This window comes from Protomyctophum parallelum (assembly GCF_964188405.1).
Source record: "Protomyctophum parallelum genome assembly, chromosome: 21".
NCBI classification, from domain to species: Eukaryota; Metazoa; Chordata; class Actinopteri; order Myctophiformes; family Myctophidae; genus Protomyctophum; species Protomyctophum parallelum.
Window position 1 is genome coordinate 30,884,234 of NC_139713.1, and position 21,305 is coordinate 30,905,538.

The following is a 21,305-nucleotide window of genomic DNA, read 5'->3' on the forward strand; positions in this document are numbered from 1 at the left end:
CGTCTCCTCGGTGGTGGGCTATTCCTCATTGGTATTTATTATTGTGCCTCCTCTCGGCTGTACCACCGCGCACCCGAGTGGATGGATGGAGATCATCTCCTTTTCACATGGAGAAAATCATCCCTGGCTGCAGTTACGTGTTAACGCCGCTCGGCGGTGCATGCGTCTCTGTTGTGACAAGCAATACGTTTAATACCCGCTTTCTGAGACTCTTGACTCTGGGCTTTAATGTAGGCTACTAGTCTAGTAAAGTCTACTACTACTACCATACTATATATATGCATTCAAATTTCCTCATCGCGTCGATTTTCAATTATGAGCAGTATAGGCCTATGGATAGATCTATCCATGGTGCTGAAATTAACAGGCGGGCATTCAGAGCAGCAACCGTTTTGTTCTGATCCAACTTGATCGGTGCCTCGGTGGGTCCGACTCCTAAAATTAAAATATATAAATTAAAATACACTACACGAACCATACAGTAGTTGGTACTACTAGCCTACTACTACAAGGTTCGTATTGATTGATTGAAGAATATAATATGAACAGTTTTGGAGAATTACAGTAGGCCTACATTTCAAGCACAACTCAATACAATACTGTTAACTGCAGTGTGGACGACACCATAAAGCACTTGTTTACAATAGGGTCCACCATGATCAATTCATCATAACATTTAGAGACATAATGAGTTGACCATAGACTGTAAATGGTATATGTACCGGACCGGCCTAAAATTAAACCAGCACTACATTTAAAACACATTTTATTTTTTTAATTGGTCGGGGACGCTGTCTATCATTCTTCCGTCCCTACCAGTTCCTCGAATCAAGCGTACTCTGGCATCAATTTACTTTATAGGCTAAAGATCCGGTCTAGACCGAATACGGACACGGCCTGTGTGCATGCATGCGTTCTTATTGTGTGCAAATGACCGGATACAGTAGGCGAGCTTTAGACCGGATATGAGCACTGAGTAAATAGAAACCAGTGACGCTTCTCGACCAGTGTTGCCATGTCCGCTTATTATAAGCGACTGTGTGCTTATTTTCTGTAAAGGCGCTTGTAAATATATTGTTTTATAATGTTGTTTAAACCAGTGATTCTCAAACATTTTCATGTCAATTTGTCTCGCGTTGCCAGACTGTACTTTGTGTTTTTAAAATAGAATATTCCACAGTTACATTGTGCTTGTTTCTCTCGCAGAACCTGGCAACACTGTTCTCGAAGCGAGGTTAGATTATCTAGTAGTTGTACTGACTGAGTCTGCAGCGCGAGACTGCATGGAACCTACTTATATTAATCTAGTCTTTGTTTTTATCATTCACCTATAACGTTATATCTCCGTTTCGGTTTCCCGGTTGGAAATTAGGAGCTCTAAGGACCGTAAGTAGCACCGGTTAATTGTGGAAAGTTGTGCAACTTTAGCTTTTTTATGTGTGTTATGCTAAATGTTGTTAGCCACAGTCAGCTAAACTTAGCATGGCAAGTGCAGCAGGCAGGAGCAGCAGGTCATGTTAGCTACAGTTACAATGAGAGTTGAGACATCCAGGCGAAAACGTACTAAATGTAGCCTACACCTTATCGAAATGCAAGTAAGTAACGTTAAAGGATGGTGCAAAACAAATATGCATGAGTAGGCTACATGAATAATATATTTATCCAAAAATATATGTGTTAAATATTCATGAAGGGCACAGTTTTGAGTTTATTGGAAGAATATAACAACAGAAACAGCTGAAGCTAATTAAATGAATGCATATATTAATGACGTTAATACGTTCATTATGATTTTGTTTCACTGTACAGCAGCTATATCCACGTAACCACGTTGAGACAGTAACACAATGCATTTTATTTTGAAGGCAACAGCGACCAGCTATTGTGTTCATAATAATGTTAAGTTTTTGGAATATTATGTGAATGTGTTCATTGATCGCAAGCAGCAATAAAGCAAGACGGCATGATGATTCTATAACTAACTAACGTTTTAATGTTCCCGTTGGCACCAGCTAAACGGCTAACGCGTCGGTTGCCAACATAATTTCTGTCTTTGTCAGCGGCTGGCTGTCCGCTGACACGTACCTGTTGTATGTATGGGATGGACGGACGCGTGCTGTTTTTTAATGTTCATATATGCACCAGATGACACACAATTGATCGGAGCAGATTTTCAACCACCGTTTTGCCCATTTTTTGATCTGATAGAACCTCACTCTGAAGAGCAAGTGTCCGACTACTTCTACGGTTCGGATCTGACAGTACTGTTGTTACAACAACAGCAGGATGTTCAATCCACACAATCTCCACCAGCAACAGCAGCAACAGCATCAGCAGCATCAGCAGTTCCAACAACACCTGCGGCAGCTCCAACATCTCTTCCAACAACAGGCGCCTCCTCCTCCGCCACAGCAGCAGCCTCCGCCGGTGCATCATGTTCCCCATCCCCATCCCCACCACCACCAACACCACCACCAGGTCCAGGCACAGCGGTAATATCATGAACTCCACGTCGGGGATCAGCAAGCAAGGCCCTATTATTATTTTATTATTATTTATTTGATATGAGTTATGGACATCACATTTCTCATTGCACAAGTACAATTCGTAGATGCATTGCTTACAGTGAGTGGACATGTGTTAATTTTCACCACCTGTCCACAGGAGACTTTTCTAAAAATACAGTAAAACCCAATCGAGGACACAAAAAAGGAATATATACTAATAATATTTTACAACAAAATTACAATACCCATTACATTGACCTATAAAACAAAAGTAAACATAATCACTCGGGTAACAGTGACTCAGATACTATACATGTGAGCAGCACAGTTGATTTGATTTCAACCATAGTTTGAGTCCTCTGTAGAACACATTACAAGCCCTCTCTAGTTTTAGTACAGTAGGCAAGGTTTGCCCCTTCTACTGAGAAGGCAGATTGTCCGAAAGAATTGTTACACCTTGGAACAATACAGTTACCACTTGTTGAGGCTTGTGTAGTTGCTCTAATATTGTTGTTCGGAAGAGGTCATTTAACACATGTGATTCCCAAACGTTTTAATTTGAAGGACCCCCAGTTTGATGTGCATTAGACCTTTTATTTGTTGGTTTGGTGGTTGTTGTTTTTTATATCTGGGACTGCGACCCAAATCTGCACTACAGTGTCAGTTTAATTCTGAGACCGTAGTTCTCACTTCTCAGAAGTTAAATTGGAAACATTTGGTTCCAATTGTAACCTATACATTCTTTAATTTGTATGTACAGTATATAGTTAATTGCCCAACATTTGAGCTATTATTTTTTCTGAACATTTGTCATATTAGTTGCTGGAGAAAAAAAAGCAAATACACCTGTGTGCTTGTGGTGTTGTAGGGCCATTCCTGTGGCTCCACAGGCTCCCCCTGCACAAAGGATGGTCAACCTGTGCCAGGCCACCCAGACTACCATCATCGGCCCCAACCACCACATGCTACAGGGGGCCATAATGATGCAACGCATGCAAGGTATGACTGGAAGTGCTCCTAGTAATAACAACACTTTACTTAACCCATTCTGACCTGAGATCAGATTCATACGAGGTTTCCGCCGGACACACACTGGTCTGATGAACCCATTCTGACCTGAGATCAGATTCTAAAAATGTCAGTCGCTCTTCGATTTTTAAAAAATAGCAGACCTACAAGCTCGTATCGCGCCACTCGGTGGCGCGATATGAGCTTGTAGATCTGCTATTTTTAAATAGCTAAAGCATAACATGATGCCGACACCAAAATGGGTGCCCGGTCAGAATGGGTTAAAGGTCAGGTCTATAATGCATCATAATGACATTTATAATGCACTATCTAAGGCTTCATAACCCTCGTTATTAGTTTTATATATTGTGCTGGTCATGATGCATTATAAGCTAAGCGGTACTGCACAGAGCTGGGGGGCCAAGTTCTGTGCAGGACTCGTTTTGGGGGGCCGGCATGCGACGACAGCGGCGTGATTTTTTATTATTATTTTATGCCTTTTTTTTAACATCAATTTATATAATATCTCTATTTAAATTAACATGAAAGACTATTTTTACCCCGATGCCATGCTCTCCCTGCTGTCGGTCTGTGCTCTCTCTCTACATTACTTTGAATGTAATGTGTAATGTGGGTTTTTATTTTTTCATTAATTAAGCTTAGAATAGAACAGTCGTTCTCAACCAGTGGTCCAGGGACCACCAGTTTAGCCCCAGCTAAATGATGGAGAGTTGGTAACCAAATGCACCCTTATACATCTTTAACTCTTGAGAGTGTGAAATGTATTATTTTTCAGAGCAAGAGCCCATTTGAAAAGATATGGCAGGGCTCTAGCAGTGATTCTCATCATTTTAATTTGAAGGATGCCCAGTTTGACATGTATAGGCTACTGACCCCCATTTAATGCCATTTATGGGACCTCAATTTATTATAAATTATTTGTTTATTCAATCAATGTCAACTTTACTCTGAGAGAGTACAAATGGAACCAAATGGACCTGTTCCATTTGTACATTCCATTTGTACACCCTCTTATCGCACACACCATACTAGTAACTTTCATTAGCCAAAAAAATCTTCCAGGGGCCACAAGGGGGCTCCTCGCAGGCCGCAAATGGCCCGCGGGCTGCCTATATACTGCTGTATAAAGACACTTTATAACTGACTAAGTTGTGATTATTTTATAATAAATAAACAAACTGTTTAAACAAACAAAATGTCCTATGCCCCGTTCTCCTCAGTGGCTGGAGCAATTGATCTGCATTGCCCATTAACACACCAAACTCCTGGGGTTATTCAATCCATTAAATCAGAGCGATTTATAGCAGCGGAGCACATTTAGCGACGCACCAGCTGCTATACCGGATGTAGCTTGATGTAGTCAAAACACTCCAGAGGTGATTGACAACGGGAGGTATGATTAATTCTAACGCGACTAGTGACGGCCAAGGGGACCGCGATGGGCTGTCTAACACATAATCTTTGCTTAGAATTGGATGGAATGATTTAGATCAAGAGTTATTCTGTTTTAAGATTTTCGGTCTCATCAGCTAAAATGGGGGGGACACTATCCGGAAATCGAATGTTGCGCAACAGACGCTCCCAGCCAGTCGAGCGAATCCGGTCGGTTTTTATAAATCTCTGTCCTTTTATTAATCTCCGTCTTGAGCGCTGGGCGTTACTAATTGATTAGCATCGATACCCAGGCTTTCAGGGCTCTGAGCGGTCAGGGCTCTGAGCGGTGTGCATTCCTCAAAATAACACAGTGAGGAAATCATTACTAGTGGAACTTCAAACGAGGCTATGCGAGTAAAATTAGGAGAATGGCTGAAGAACCCACCACACCGTCTAAGAAAAAACCCAACGTGTGCCGACTCTGTGGACAGTCCGTTAGAATGGTATACTCCAGCAACCAGTGGTTTCTGCTTCTGGTCGACACAATAACAGTGCTGCACTGGGGGGGAGGAGAGACCGGATGCTGACTGACAGATCGGTGAACCAATCAGCGTGTGCACAAATCTGAGCCGCGGCCCTCCCACCTAGGCCAGAAAGGTCTAGCGTTAGCTCAGGCTAAGGGCCGATTCATACTCCTATTTTAGAGCCGAATAAAAGTCGGTTCGGCTCTGTAGAGCCTACAATTTGACGTCATTTGAGGTTCGGGCGGGCGGGTACCGTCCTAAAGTCGGCTCTTCGGTGCTACTGAAAATTTCGGACAAGCCGAAATCATTTCGGCACTACAGCGCCGAAACAGCGGTAAAATAGTATGAGTATGAATCGGCCCTAATAATTGATTGAACGGAGAATTCCGTCCTTGCCACTCGGGGTGTTAACATATGCATATGCAAAAAATAACACCCATTTTTTTACTTTCCCAAAATGTAAGCTGTTTATTAGCATTTTTATGTAACACTGGAGATTCAGAGTTCGGGCTATGGGATTTGTCCACACAGCCTGTGTCCACACTCCACACACACTGTGTTTTATGAGCATGAGGGTGCTTGGATATCATCTCCATAGCACAAGCACGCAGATTCACGCGCAATATTTTAATCCAGTTTGTGTTGGCACACACGGCTTAGCTCAAACATGGTGACGGGTCTGCGGCCACGTGTGATCTGATCTGGAAAACCATTTCTCTTTTATGATCGAGCTGCACCGCCTAAATGAGGTCAATCAGATAAATAGTATGATGTCGCTTCGCAGCTTTGTGAAATTGTGACAGGCCCAGACTAAGTGACTGAGGTGCCTCATGTCGAGAAACGAGTCATGTCATTTAAATTTGTGCAGGGGGGACAGTTAGTCTCGACCCCTGCTGAGCATGTCTGATGTTGGAGAGAAATCTACAGGCTGCACTGCCGGCAACGGTACCCCTAGGCATGGCAAGTAGAAATATAGATTGGGCAAGTAGATTGACCCGGTAGTACTTGACCCGCAGGGCAATTAGCAAAATACCTAAACGTCAAACCTTGCTACAACTCTGTCTGAGTGAGGCGAGTGCCATACATTATAAATGCTGTGATGCTATTCACTATACCACATGATCTCAACTACTTAAGTCTTCTATGTATGCATATTTAATTTTATAGTGTGAATAAAACACTGACATATTATGGTTTGATGAAGAGTTATTTCTGCTCTAATTAAGCCCATGAAGCCTAGCAAATCTACCAGCTCAGATCATAACGCGCCACTTATAGATCGGCTATTTTCGATGAAGTGATTTGATCTAGAGGGGGAAAGAAAACTAGCCCCGCCGTCCCAGTCAAGTGTTCAGGTGGTTAATTCTTAGCTGCTATGTTGCAGGCAATTCATTCATAAGATCGTTCATTCATTCATTTCTGTCAGCTGTTGCACCTTGCCCTCGTCTCCTCACCAATTTCACAACCAGAATATTGTACAACTATCTATCCATCCCATCAGGCTCACAGAGCTACAATAAAATCACCATTATTACATAATGTTTGACCAAAGATATGGCAGTGATAAGTACAATTAACAAAGGCTTTAAAGATATTATAAAATCATACCCCCCCACACCAAAAAAAGAGCAAAAAAAGGACAATAATCAGCAATCGTGATTATAAACATACGGTAGTCATAATTGTGCAGCCCTTTATGTTGTGTGGCTCTCGCCAATAAGATTGCTTGATCAGAACCAAATTGTTGAATGTTTTTTTTTAAATGCTAACCGATGCTAACTGCATTATAGGAGAGGCCTTGCTCAAATTACAAGCTAAATTTACAACCAGGAATCTAATTTTTATTTTTTTTATTTTATTATTTACTGCTGTCATTCTTCCTGTTCTTGTATCCACTTGCATTTGATTTTAATCAATGTCTCCCCTCCTCGGTCCACCATCCAGGTAGCATGCAGGGCTTTGCGGTGGCTGGACAGCAGCACTTCCGTCAGTTCAATGCCGCATGGCCCCGGAATTCCATACTGGGACCCATTCCAATGGGTGTGTCCCTCAAGCCCCCCATGAGGGGTTTCCCACCCGCTCGACACTTCCACCCCCATGGTCCCCGCTACTACCCCAACACCAACCCCCCCAATGCCACGGTAATTGCTGGAGGATCATTAATGTTTTGCTCGCCCATTCAATAGACACAGTATGGCATTTCACCCATTGTTCCACCTACATTTTGTGCTGTTGGGCAGAAACCCTGTATCTCCTTATTTCAACATTTCGTTTTTTTGTTAAAAAGAAATGGCATTATTTTGTGGTACAGTAGAAGTTGCTTTGAAATTACACTTGACAAAACTATTCATGTTTGAGGGGCCCTCTGAATGACATTTTAGTCCAAGCTTGGTCATGGATTTATGGCTTAGCCTTAGTTCCAAGGGGACCTATTACTGTTAACAAGAATTGGTGGATTCAAATGTGTATAAACTAGCCACGTCATTGTTGATATATCCATGATCCTTATTTAATCTGTCTGTGTGTATAGCCTGCTGACTTCCTGTCTGCTTGGCAGGCGGCGGACAGGAAGAGGGATAGTGAGCAGAGGGCAGCAGGAAATACAGATGGCCAACCTGCAGCCAGTGCTACCAACGCCACCATGGCTGAGGGTGGAACAGGTATGGCAGAGGCACGCTCAGGCGTCGTTTGCTGCGTTTTCAGGGTTCGGTACCTCAGGACTAAGCATGACTTGTTGACGTGATACATTTTGCCCATGTTTACTTTTCAGCCACACCGGTACTGTGCGAGAAAACAATGTATTTTGGGTGGAATATATGGGACCTGTGTCTTATCCCCTTTTTTTGAACGAGTATGTGAAAATACATTGACGGTCGTATGCAACCTACAGGTGGGGTACCATCAAACACAGCGGAACACACACGGGCATCTGCAGAGCCAACAGAGGAGCCTGTGGTCAAGAAGCAAAAGACCGATGGGTATGGCACTCATCATGACTGCCATTTTCTTTTCTTTATTTGATTTTCCTTTTATCCTATGTATTCAGATCGGATTAATCAAATAATGTCAGTCAAATAATCATTCTGACTGAACATAAACATTCGTGTCTTTATACACTCATCTTTGTCCTAATCTATCTTTCTTCCACCATGCAGGATAGAGGAGTCCTCTGAAAAGACCAACATTGGGACTGATGACATAATTCTCATACCAGATTGTAACAATGCTACAGAGGATAGCCCATCTGATGGTAAGAACACAGGCCAACAAAAAATGTGCTGTGACTGTCCTTGTGTTGGTGTCCCCGGGCTTGAAAATACATTGACGGTCGTATGCAACCTACAGCTACAGATGGGGTACCATCAAACACAGCGGAACACACACGGGCATCTGCAGAGCCAACGGAGGAGCCTGTGGTCAAGAAGCAAAAGACCGATGGGTATGGCACTCATGAATGCCATTTTCTTTTCTTTATTTGATTTTCCTTTTATCCTATGTATTCAGATCGGATTAATCAAATAATATGTCAGTCAAATAATCATTATGACTGAACATAAACATTTGTGGCTTTGTCCACTCATCTTTGTCCTAATCTATGTTTCTTCCACCATGCAGGATAGAGGAGTCCATTGAAAAGACCAACATTGGGACTGATGACATAATTCTCATACCAGATTATAACAATGCTGCAGAGGATAGCCCATCTGATGGTAAGAACACAGGCCAACAAAAAATGTGCTGTGACTGTCCTTGTGTTGGTGTCCCCGGGCTTGAAAATACATTGACGGTCGTATGCAACCTACAGATGGGGTACCATCAAACACAGCGGAACACACACGGGCATCTGCAGAGCCAACAGAGGAGCCTGTGGTCAAGAAGCAAAAGGCCGATGGGTATGGCACTCATGAATGCCATTTTCTTTTCTTTATTTGATTTTCCTTTTATCCTATGTATTCAGATCAGATTAATCAAATAATATGTCAGTCAAATAATCATTATGACTGAACATAAACATTTGTGGCTTTGTCCACTCATCTTTGTCCTAATCTATGTTTCTTCCACCATGCAGGATAGAGGAGCCCTCTGAAAAGACCAACATTGGGACTGATGACATAATTCTCATACCAGATTATAACAATGGAACAGAGGATAGCCCATCTGATGGTAAGGACACAGGCAAACAAAAACCTGGTTGGCTTATAATAGTCAACAGTTACCTTTTATTTTTATTTTTTTTGTTTTGTGCTGTGACTGTCCTTGTGTTGGTGTCCCCTGGCTTGTACACGCCTACACGGTAGTTCTGCAGGAGTCTAGCCATCTAGAAGAGTGTCTGTTTGTCTGTGTGTCGGTGCTAATCTCACAAATCTATGGACCGATCAGTGGCTCAGTGCCAAATGCATCCTGCCAGTAGGCCACAGAAGTACTTCAACTATGTTTTTCCACATACGTTTTATACCTTTTTGAAATATGTAACTTTAAACGTATAATAGAAGTTAATAGGGCTCTGAATGGGTTGAACCTTTGCCCAAATGTGGCCCTCGCCCAAATGTGGCCAACAAAAAAAGAAAATAAATCTGAATATTTTTCTCTCGTTTGTTATCAATGAAAATGTGCTAGGACGTGTGCAACTGTGTACACGTCCTCACAATCCATCGGTTAGAGTAACTAGGATGGCTCCTACGGTAGGACGTGTGGAAACATATGAACGCGAGGGATTATCGAGCGACTTTATCGTAATCATAGCGAGGTTAAGCAAGCAACATTATTTCTTCCGGTTTTTGTACGGAACGGAAGGGGGGTGGGCTTTCAGAGTAAAAGCTGCCATATCTGCGCGGCACCATGAGCTGCTATTTTGAAAGAAATCCTGGCGCTGATTGTGTAAATACTTGTAAGACTTCAGTGTTGCAATTGGCTCAATTGGTTGACTTCTCAGTTGGCTGTAAGAAATAACGATAATACTTTAACATCATAAATTGTACATATTGTGCTAATTATTTAGGAAATACAGCACTAGTGTGTGTGTGTGGGGGGGGGGGGGGGTTTGGCCTGTCAAAAATGTTTTCAGTTGTGAGATTTAGTTTTGCTTTTAAACCATGAAACACACACCGGGCTGAAAATACATCCTCTATAGTGATGATTAGAAAGTATGCCATCTTCCATGGTCACTTTGGTCCTTTTCATAAACACTGTGCTTCACAGGTGAAACAGTTATTGCTGCCCATAAGTGGCAATTGTAAACAATTTCCCAGGTAAAATGGCAGACTTAACTCATCATTGATGACGTAATGTTGCATCTAATTGTGTGTGTGCTTGTCTCTATCTCCAGACTGCATCCTTATCGAGGCAGGGGGGTCCATAGCAGTATCTGATGATGCTGCGGAGGAGCTTGAGGAGAGCAGAACTGCTGAGGTAGAGGTCAACAAACCACACTGGGCTTTCTAGTGGTTCTCAAACCTTTTCATGTCGAGTACCCCCAAATGAATACTTCAAACTGTTACTGTTCCCGAATACGGTTGCATGGTCTGCGCTGGCCATGATTCATATTGGCCTTGATTCTTCTGCACCCAAGAACGCTTCATTCAACTGTAGTCAATGCTTTCACATTGCAGCAATCCGTATCTGGGTCATGGTTCTAGCAGCACCCACAGTTTGACATGCATTAGGCTACGGATGGACCTGCATTTCATGGGATTTCTATCTCTGGGATCCAATTTAGATAAATTTAGATAAATAAATGTTAATTTAACCAAATGTTAATTTGGACCCTAACAGGTCCATTTGGTCCCATTTGTACACTCAGAGTTACAGACCCATAAGGGTCCATTTGGGTCCTAACTATCATTTAGCTGGGTACCCCGTGGAACTCCCTCAAGGACCCCTGGGGGTCCCCGGACCCCACTTTGAGAACCACTGTTCTAGTCTCAACGTGTGCATGCAGTATGTGATAGTTTTTACAGTAGGAGGAACAAATGTATAATGGATAAGTTAAGTTGAAAATGTTAATATTGTCTTGCAACAGCTGATGGACACTGGTGTGACAGGACCATCTGATAAGCAGCATGAGGAAAGCACTACTTTAGACTCGGAGGAAGCCCCAGAAGACGAAGATGCCTTATTAGCGTCACAAGATAGCGAGGAGGATGCCATGGAGGAGACTGCCGTGGAATCCATGGAGAACACTGTTGAGGAACCCAAGGAGACTATTGAGGAACCCAAGGAGAAAACTATTGAGGAACCCAAGGAGACTATTGAGGAACCCAAGGAGAAGACTGTCATGGAAGCCACGCAGAAGACTGTCGTGGAAGCCACGCAGACGACTGTCGAGTATGTCAAGGAGGAACCCAAGGAGAAGACTGTCATGGAAGCCACGCAGAAGACTGTCGAGGATGTCAAGGAGAAGACTGTCGAGGAGAAGACTGTCGAGGATGCTAAGAAATTCTACTGCTACCTCTGCAGTATTACCTGTCACAACCAGCAGGTAGGTTGAACATACACACAACTGGTGAACTGACTTGTACACTAATATAAAATAATAATGTTTACATGCCTGGACAATACACAGATTATAATCTGATTTAATGTTCATATCTAATGATCTAATATATAACACATGCACACCCCAATGTCCAATAAAATGGGTGCTGAATCAAAAATATATCTTGATTAGAGATGAAAGATCTGCACACCAAATAGCAGCCATTAAGAGGATTTAATTTAATGCCATGACGTTACATTTCGTGCAACAAGCAAGAGGACTCCGGCTGAATAGCGGTCATAAAAGGTTTTGTAATAAGACTATGGGGATTTAATATGGCGACGTTCTGTCTATACAAGAAGCCTGAGGAAGAGCTTGTTGCTCATCATTGTATTAAAAGAAATCATCTTAATTGGCTGGTGTGTGGATCTTCGTGCTCTAATCTGCAATTCAAACTAGGAACAGATTTGTTCCCATATTCTAGTGTTTGGGTAATATTTTGTCTATGAATAGAATACAATATGTTGACAGTTTATAATGTTGTGTGGTTGCTATCACTCAATGCTTGATTTGTCAATTATTAGGTCCCGCCATTCCCGAGCTCATGAGCCCAATTATATATATCTGATATAGAGCGTATTCCCGAACACACCCATTGTCTTGTTTTAAAATTATGTGTGCCTATGAGGAGTGCCAATTCCCCAGGTAGCTGCTGGACAGCACCAGTTTATTTTTGTGCACATAAATATGGACCCATGTTCACTAGCAATGCGGTTTATCAAACGTATCAAACGTATTAAAAATGTATTAAACACAGATATGCAGAGACATGCTCTCAGTTTTCCTCTATAATCATATTTGAATTTTTATGTGTCGAGCCTGTGGCGCATAGTGAGTTTGTAGATCGGCTATTTAGCTAATTATTGCACAGATTGGTTTATGAATTTGCATTGATCTATACGATCACAAATTCCTGGAGAGGCTGCTATTTGTGTGTGTGTGTGTGTGTGTGTGCGCGTGCGGTTAGGCAGAGAAAGACAAGGACTTGTTGATGTGGGTTCTGCAAGCATGTCTTAACCTGAAGATTCTTTTGTTATTTCTTTCTGTGTTTGTGTAAAGAATTTCCAGGAACATATGATTGGCTCGTCTCACCAACAGAGGATGATGGAGATTCAGCACATGAGCAATACCGGCCTGGTCACACTGTTGCCTCATGTCCAGGAGTCTCTGCAGGGAGCATGCAAAGAGGGGTTGGTGTCATGCACGCATACTTAAACTAATTTGAAGACAAACTTTGCCTTGCACGGTTGCACCCGAAATCGCAAGATTAATAGATCCTCAGAATGTTTTGAGAATGACGTGTCAAATGTACAACAACATACATTTTACAACAGCTAATTCCAACTGCACATTGGTATTGGCCAAGTGGCATTTGGAGCTATGCCAATAACCACAATACACCAGTAAATCATCAGTAAAAAGTATCATTCTGTGATACATTGTGGACCAGTCCAGCTGGCGTTAAGTTGCCTATAGCTCAACCCGTGGGGGGTCCCCAAATTCTTTTTTTTGCAACTGAATGGCTGGAAAAATGGAAATGAAGAGTTTAAATAGTACACATAGTGCATGCATAAACTTTCCTTAATGATTATATCTGGTTTCAGTATTCATTTATGATAATTTCTATATTATTAAGGTTATTTTTGCAGTCAGATTGACAGTGCATTGCAATAAAACTCTCAAGGCCATGCTTTATCATAGCTAATAAAGAGCGACGGCACTCCGCTTCATGTTGTGCCTATGTCGGAGCACACCGGTGCCAATAACCTCGATAAAGCACTCCCTCTTGTGTCTTATTGCTTAAGTATAATGCAAAAAGGGCAACGATTCATATATCATTTGCCAATTGCATTCACTCATTTTGTATCCCAACGTGTTTAGTTAAAGTCAATACAGCTTGATTGATCTCTGGCCTAGCTGTGTGCTCTTTCTGTTTACTTTAGTTATGGTCTACTGACATATATAGCTGCTAAATGCAAGACTAGAGCTCACATTGTTTCACCCTTTACTTGTGAAAGTTAATCAAAGGAATGTGGATAAATGTTAATGTCTATGGAAGTTTCATCAGCTGGATTTTCTTAACTACTGTACGCAATCCACTAATACAGAGGGGTTGATACTAAGGTGTCATGCCCACTTGCCCGAAAAGTAAATTGTCCATTATAAAATGATAATTTAATTACTGTCCAATTTAACACTTACTTTTTTACTTGCGATAAAAAAACGTCATACCTCATTTTTTCATGTGAAATACCTACATAGCTGTGAATATGCTTACGGGTTCACACTTCTATTTTATATTTGTACGTGTAGCAACAGTGAAAACAGCACATTATAGTTAAACAGTGCTTTTATTTTAAATTCCACAGACCCAAAGACAGAGCAATCTGGCCACATTCAGGTGTTTAGACAGATGTGTTTATAGACGGTTCTAGTTTAATTTACCTGCCAGGGGCAGGCCATAGTGTCAATGCCTGCAATCATTTAGGGTTACATTTTGGGAAGTTGAGCCATCATGCCGTCACTCTTAACTTGTTTGTCTCCTGTACATCTGCATTGCCTACAGAGAAAAAGGACCAGGCCTGCAGCATCGAGGTGCCACCTGTCAAACTGAATTGACCAGTAATGTCCTCGACCACCATTGTAACAAGGAACACAAAGTAAAGCACTGCACACTTGAGTTTGTTTTGCCATGTTTAATAATTATTTTATTTATGCTAAAAAACCTTGAAGCCCGTTCAGGGCATGATCACCATTCTGAGTGAGTTTGTATTTGGAGCTAGCTGTTCTGGAGAACGCTCATCTGATAATCGTCTTTACACTCAACACTATGGGTTTACGCGTCCTCAGCAATACACCCGACCCGTGTAAGTGTGAATACGATCAGATGGACAGTAATCGAGCTATGTGAAGGACAGACAGATATAATTCACATACAGAGATTCCTATAATTTATAGATACTAGGGCCTTACCGGTTCTGAACAGGAAATGATGTACAGTACAGTGTGGGTAATGCAATATAATAGATCACATTGATTGGGAGGGAATTGTTGATGATCTTGGGAAGTTGGGTTGAACTTGGGAACAAAATTCATGTTATTATTAAAGATAGATAGATTGTCATAGATGGATGGATAGATAGATATGTCATTATCTGTCATTGCATCTCTGTATGTTTTATAATTTTATTTTACCGACGGCACGGGATGGCACGCGAGGGCTCCACTGGGCGCGTTGCGTCACGCGTGCGTGCGTCAAAAAACGAACCTGTTCAATTTTATGGTGACGGAGACGCGACGCAACGCGGGCAGTGGAGCCACCCTCCATTGATTAAAAGGGCACATTCGCGACGCAGACGCGACGCAGACGCGCCCAGTGGAGCCCTGGCGTAATGTAGCTTTGGGAGTGTATAGCCAAATGGACCTGCTCATTCCATGTTGTGGTCTTGAAACAGTGTGTCACCCGCGTGCAGTGTAAACATTTGCGGTGGTGGTAGAAAGAAACAGTGTGTCACCCGTGTGCAGTTTAAACATTTGCGGTGGTGGTAGAAAGAAGCAGGAGGCCCAGGCCGTAGCGTAACGGTCTGGGCACCGGACTGGTGATCCAGTCGCGGTGTGCCGCGGGTTCGACTCCCGAACCCGACACGGCCTTTACCGCATGTCATCCCCCCATCTCTCTCCCGTTTCCTGTCAGCCTACTATCTGTCCCTTAAAAAATCAATAAAAGGCGTAAGCCGCAAAAAAATATCTTAAAAAAAGAAAGAAGCAGGAGAGAAGTGGTAGGCGACCGTGTTCAATGTCGTTCTGTTCTACGTCCGAGCATAGACATGATAACGCCCCGCCTGCCTCTGATTGGCCTACCGACACTGCCCCTCTTGCCTGTCCTCCGAGATGCAAGGGTACTCCGTGGTGGGAAATAATACAAGCACAAGAGAATGGCAACACGCGACAGTAACTTGTAACTTTAATTTTTGTAGAAGAGTCAAACTAATATGGTTTGTGCCGTTTGCTTTGATTGAATAATTGATTGAACACGTATGTACTATGATTTGTTTGGCTGTGTTCTAATTTAAAGTGTTAGTGTTGATTATCGTGTATAAATCTAATTATAGTAAACTAATACTATTATACTAAAAAAGATAAAGATCAAGGGAAAAGAGACCTTTTTACAGTACAATAAAGTTTCAAGTTTACACATACAAATAAACAGGCCAACAGCATAAACAATATTAGTTTGCCTCTTCTACAAAAATAAAAATTACTCTTGCGCGTGCCAAGCCGTCATTCTCATGTATTATATCATACTTGTTGTAGCATGTATCTTCCACCTCGGAGGAAACTCTCGTAAGGCCGGCAGTGTCGGTAGGCCAATCAGAGGCAGCCGGGGCGTTAACATGTCTATGCTCGGACGTAGAAAAGATATACGCGTCTGCCACGCACCCCAAGTTTCTTTGCGCACCCCCCGGAAATGTTCCCTGTGTGACTCTGCTGCTAGAAGCGGTCTAATCCCAAAAGGGGAGGTGTCGAAAACGCCTGTTCTACCGTAAATTGTGTCTGTGTTTGATGGACATCTCAATGCTTTTCCAATGGGAGTCACATTGTTTGACCAAACATTTGTGTTCTGTACGTGTGTATGAGGCCACAGACATCAGACAGACAGGCGACACTTTCTTCCGTCCGACAGCGTTTCTTAAATTTAGAATATATATCCCTGTTGCACAATCTGGGTGGAGGAGGTATGTATGTCTGTTCATGTTTTCTTTGAAGTACATTTTCACTGTTTTTTTATTGTTGTGGACTAACTTCAGGGACATGACTTGGTTGAAGAGTCTTCTGTAGCCACACTGGAATATTTGGTTGAGGACGAGGAGGGCAGTGAAGTGGAACAAGAGAGGAATGATAAAAGCCAGAGCAGCTCCAGCAGACAGGTCAAACATAGTTTTTCCTGTCATATATATTGTACCTTTTCATTCATTTTAAGATTTTGGGCCCTCAATGGATTTACTGTCAATTTGATTTAGCTGTGTGTTTTGTCCTTGTAGGGTGCCTGGTCATCTCAGACAGATGCGGACCAAGATGACATGGCCAGTGATGAGGAATATGACACCGACACTGTATATGGTGAGTTCCCAGATTGCAACTATTCACTCTGAATGAAGTCAGCTTTGGGATTATTCTGAGATCTTGCGGTTTTATAGGCCTTTGTATTTTTTTGACATCTTACATTCCTCATAAACACCATTTTACTTCACTCATTCTTATTATTAAAAGTGTTTGAAATGTAATTCTCTTAACCTCTTTCCATCAGGGTCGAGTTTTTTTATTCCTGTGGCTGGCTTCCTTTGTCGCCTCTGCAAAAGGTTCTACCATTTTCAATCTTCGGGTCTACACTCCCACTGCAAGTCCTTAAAGCATTTTGAAAACCTCAAGGTTAGTTTATAAGACATTATTTACTTGATTTTTCAAACAAAGCCAGTAGGGTTTCCCCACATTAAATGTGATTCTTTGTTGTTATTGCAAAGTCTTATTATATAGTATATACATGTTCTTGGTCCTTTGTTTTAATTGTTTTGAAAAGTTCCTATACTACATGCTTTTTCATGTTGGGGTAAAATTATTTTTTATTGATTCAATGAATCTAATGTCTAAAACCATACCAAATCTCTCCATGCACTTGTACTAACATCCATTTATGCACCATACATAAAGATGTTATTCTAATATGTTTTGCAAAAACTATTTGCGCTTTCATTTAATAGAAGCACAACCAACGGGCTACAGCAGAAAAGGTTTCCTCAGAGACCACTCTACTATACATTGCTTCTGCAGACCACCTCAGCTCTGTATCAGACACCACCACAGACATGGATGGAAGTGACAACCACAGTGAGGGTTATGTAAAGAGTAATAATCAGTTAATGCAGCCTACTGTTGCCATCACCCGAGTGAGGCTACCAAAAGACCGCCAGAGAAAAAAGAAACCGGCACCCACCTCAATGCCACAGAGTATCAACAGCACTGCGACAACTAGTTCCAGCTCCACACACCCAGCCTTTGACCCTGTCACCACAATGGAGCAGGCAGTGTTCCAGGCTTGTGCAGCCTGGGAGAGTTCATCTGAACTGTGTGAAGAGCCACAGTTACAACCAGTGGAGCCTGTTGAAGAGGCCACAGAACAACAGGTTCAAGAAGCAGTGGGGCCTGTTGAAGAGGCCACAGAACAACAGGTTCAAGAAGCAGTGGGGCCTGTTGAAGAGGCCACAGAACAACAGGTTCAAGAAGCAGTGGGGCCTGTTGAAGAGGCCACAGAACAACAGGTTCAAGAAGCTTCTGTTGTACCAGAGAAGACTGTTGTACCGGAAAAGAGTGCAGTACCAGAGACAGCCAGTACAGTGAAGGCCAAAGCAACAAACAAAAGGAAGTCAGGCCGGGCAACAAGACGCTGAAGATGGACAATTACTGCCTTAGGCTACCCAACAAATGGTGTAAAATGACTGTATGAACTGATAATAAGGCATTATAAAAGTGAAATAATATATATTCTGTATAAGACTCTTATGTCGCTAAGTTGGTAACGGTGAGTAACTTCACCCCCCAAGTCACACAAATTCAAGAAACCTGTGTTGCAGTGGCCTCTACAGGACAACTAAAAAACTTATATTAACTATTATAGTGGGTTATGGCCAGCATTTCCAGGTAGAGAAGGCAAACCTTTTATTAATCCCATGGGGAAATTCAGCTTCACCAAGATGGCTGCTCAGTGTGTCTTGCTCAGGGGCACTGCGACGAGGTATTGGGGGCCCCTTGAGGCAAACGGGAGACACCAGATGGCCTCTACCCACCAGGTTACAGTGGGTAGAGGCCCCCAACCTATTTGAAAGTTCCAACCTTCTCCACTAAGTGCATCAAGTCTCTACGTACACTAACTGAGATCTGATGTGAGGTAGGATTTACCACATGAACCCTATGGAAGGGCGAATGGGCGAATATTCATTGAAAATAGCACATCTAGAAAGCAAGCTCATAACGTGTGGTATTGCGTTGTTAGCTTGTAGAGCTATTCTTGTAATAAGCTCACATGTGGTGTGTTGTGAGCTATTTTATATATATATATACTTTGCCTAAAATTTGAATGCCAGGGTTAGTGTGGTTGACAAGATCCAGGAGAAACCTTGTAAAACTTAATGTCATACCCTGGTGGGCTGGCATAATCTGATGTATGATGACCATTTTCCAAAGCATACTGTGGTTTGTTTGATTTTCGAAGAAGCCATTGATTAGATTCCAATGTTAGTATGTGAAAATCTTTTTTTTTTGTCAGTTGTGTTATTGCGTTTTAATGTAAGTGTGAAACATCTTTTAAAAGGTTAGTGCAAAAATTGTCCCCAGAGAAAATTATTTATGAACAGGCTACCCAATCGTTAGGCGGGTTAAATGCAGAGGACAAATTCCAGGTATGTGCAAATGTACTGAACCAACCAATAATACAACAATACAGCTTCACTGGGATATTCCATTTCAAATTATTTTAGTCATTTGAACCATTTACCATTACCATTGTTGGGGAAATGGTTGGAGGATTTTATAATTTTTTTAAATGGTTTAGATTTAGAATTAGGACAAAAAGCTGTTCACATCTCAGAAGACAGATGCAAATAAAAGACAGACTGAAATCACATGAGCAAAGGCTCAGTAGTGTAGTTTTCTGTGTGTGTGGGCAGGAATCCTGGACTTCAGCTTTAGTACTAGTAATGCATTTTCATTTGAAAATGTCTAAACAAAATGCAGTGTAGATTGTACTGGAAGCAAAATTATTGAGGCTTTATTGATTGACACTGGCTGCTTTTGATAAGGCAGGATCTCCTAAAAATGTCTTTGTTTCTTCAGTTTTCTTGCTGAATTATAATTTTTTAATTGGGAAAATGTACTTCATTTTCTCTTTGTACGGAAAAGGATTAGGTCAGAGTTCTGAGATTAAAGTTAAAATTTCTCAGTCTCTCAGAATAAATTCAGGAATTATGGAATGGCATTATTTAATCTCAAGAGTTCTAAACTTCTCTTACTTTGTTTCTTACTTGCCACAGCTAAACTGTTGAGCTAGGCTCATTTTGAAGTATGATGAGCTACATTTTGTGTTGTTCATTTTGCACTGATGTAGCAAATAAAAACAAAGAAAAACTGAACATCCGTTATGAATGTATTATTTGAGTGATACATTTTTATTTTTAACTGAATATTTTTCCATCTTCATGGTGCATGTTATTCTTTTGTTTCAGGAGATTTCTGTAGTAGTTTTGATAATTTCAAAACAACAAAGCATGTTTTCCATCTGCCAGATCCTTTATTCAGGTTTAGAGCAGGAATATTTTGTTTTCGACATACAATGTAATTGTATTATATAACTGGTCCCATGCCCTTAAATTCATATGAAGAATTTCCAGTTATATACAGTATCATAATATACATTGTGTACTATTTTAAATCCAAAATTGTATTTCCCAATCCTGTCCTTATATAGACATTTTAGAAGTTGTTTCCCATATGACCAACAAAGCAGCATGTTTTAGCAAATGCATCAAATCAAATATTTCAACACATTGTCTACTTGACATGGAACAATACAGATTAAGTGGTAATTGTATGTTCAGTATGTTCATTTGCTGTTAAAATAATTGAAGATGCAAAACAAGCTCTTTCCTTTTGGATATTTTCCTGGATTGAAGGCTATGAAATGACATACTAAAAGTAGCTTGGACATAAAATACAGACTTGAGTGTCAGGCTAGCTTGGACATACATCCATACCACAAAAATAGCATTGTACTAGAGTTAACATTCCTAAACCCCAAATCAAGCTCACAATGTGTAGATGCACCATCATACAACTGAGTATTTCTTGAACTATAATAAACTAAGTTGAGCTGTGTAGTCCCTTTTAGTCATGGTGTCAACTCACATAATGCTTCATACTTTGTCGTACTAGTCTGTTCTAAGGAAAATGATCAGTTCTAGACTATATTGTGCAAAGCTGAAGGGAAGAGAACCGTGTAGGCCTACAGTATATGTAGCATGGGAAGATTTTATTTTTTTGTATCTTGTTGAGAAAGGAAATGGCATCTAAAGGACATTTCCAACAAAGCTGTTTCTCTTACCGTATTTTTATTCAGCGACTGACAAAACGGATTAATAGTCTGTTGTTTTCTAACTGGTGAAAGTTTCATGTATTTTTGGATTGTTTATTTTCTGTATTGGGTCTTTTCATTTAATATTAAACATTTGACAGTTGCCACACCCACTGGAAATGTATGTCTGAATGTGGATGTGGTGTGTAGATTTA

The 21,305-nt window shown here is 41.4% G+C and overlaps 1 protein-coding gene across 3 annotated transcripts; it reads left to right on the forward strand.

The window, feature by feature from the left end:
• The first annotated feature begins 1,246 nt into the window (after nt 1-1,246).
• ciz1a (cdkn1a interacting zinc finger protein 1a) lies at nt 1,247-20,423 on the forward strand. 3 transcript variants are annotated; one of them, XM_083793783.1, is made up of 19 exons: nt 1,247-1,386; nt 2,209-2,492; nt 3,376-3,506; nt 7,379-7,575; nt 7,965-8,094; nt 8,325-8,412; nt 8,590-8,684; nt 8,780-8,873; nt 9,050-9,144; nt 9,240-9,327; nt 9,504-9,598; nt 10,761-10,843; nt 11,454-11,912; nt 13,029-13,159; nt 14,536-14,629; nt 16,778-16,897; nt 17,012-17,090; nt 17,278-17,399; nt 17,729-20,423. In XM_083793783.1, the coding sequence occupies exons 2-19, from the start codon at nt 2,287-2,289 to the stop codon at nt 18,413-18,415; spliced, it is 2,994 nt and encodes a 997-aa protein (XP_083649909.1). In that variant the 5' UTR covers nt 1,247-1,386; nt 2,209-2,286; the 3' UTR covers nt 18,416-20,423. The 3 variants fall into 3 exon arrangements, with proteins under 3 accessions (XP_083649909.1, XP_083649910.1, XP_083649911.1); XM_083793784.1 differs by having other exon boundaries at nt 8,786-8,873; XM_083793785.1 differs by lacking the exons at nt 8,780-8,873; nt 9,050-9,144.
• The last annotated feature ends 882 nt before the right edge of the window (nt 20,424-21,305 follow it).

Excerpts from the sequence above, each read along its gene's own strand:
- ciz1a (XM_083793783.1), top strand. The coding sequence starts at position 2,287 with ATGTTCAATCCACACAATCTCCACCAGCAACAGCAGCAACAGCATCAG. Across the intron at positions 2,493-3,375 it reads CACCAGGTCCAGGCACAGCG|GGCCATTCCTGTGGCTCCAC; the intron begins GTAATATCATGA and ends GTGGTGTTGTAG. Across the intron at positions 10,844-11,453 it reads AGGAGAGCAGAACTGCTGAG|CTGATGGACACTGGTGTGAC; the intron begins GTAGAGGTCAAC and ends GTCTTGCAACAG.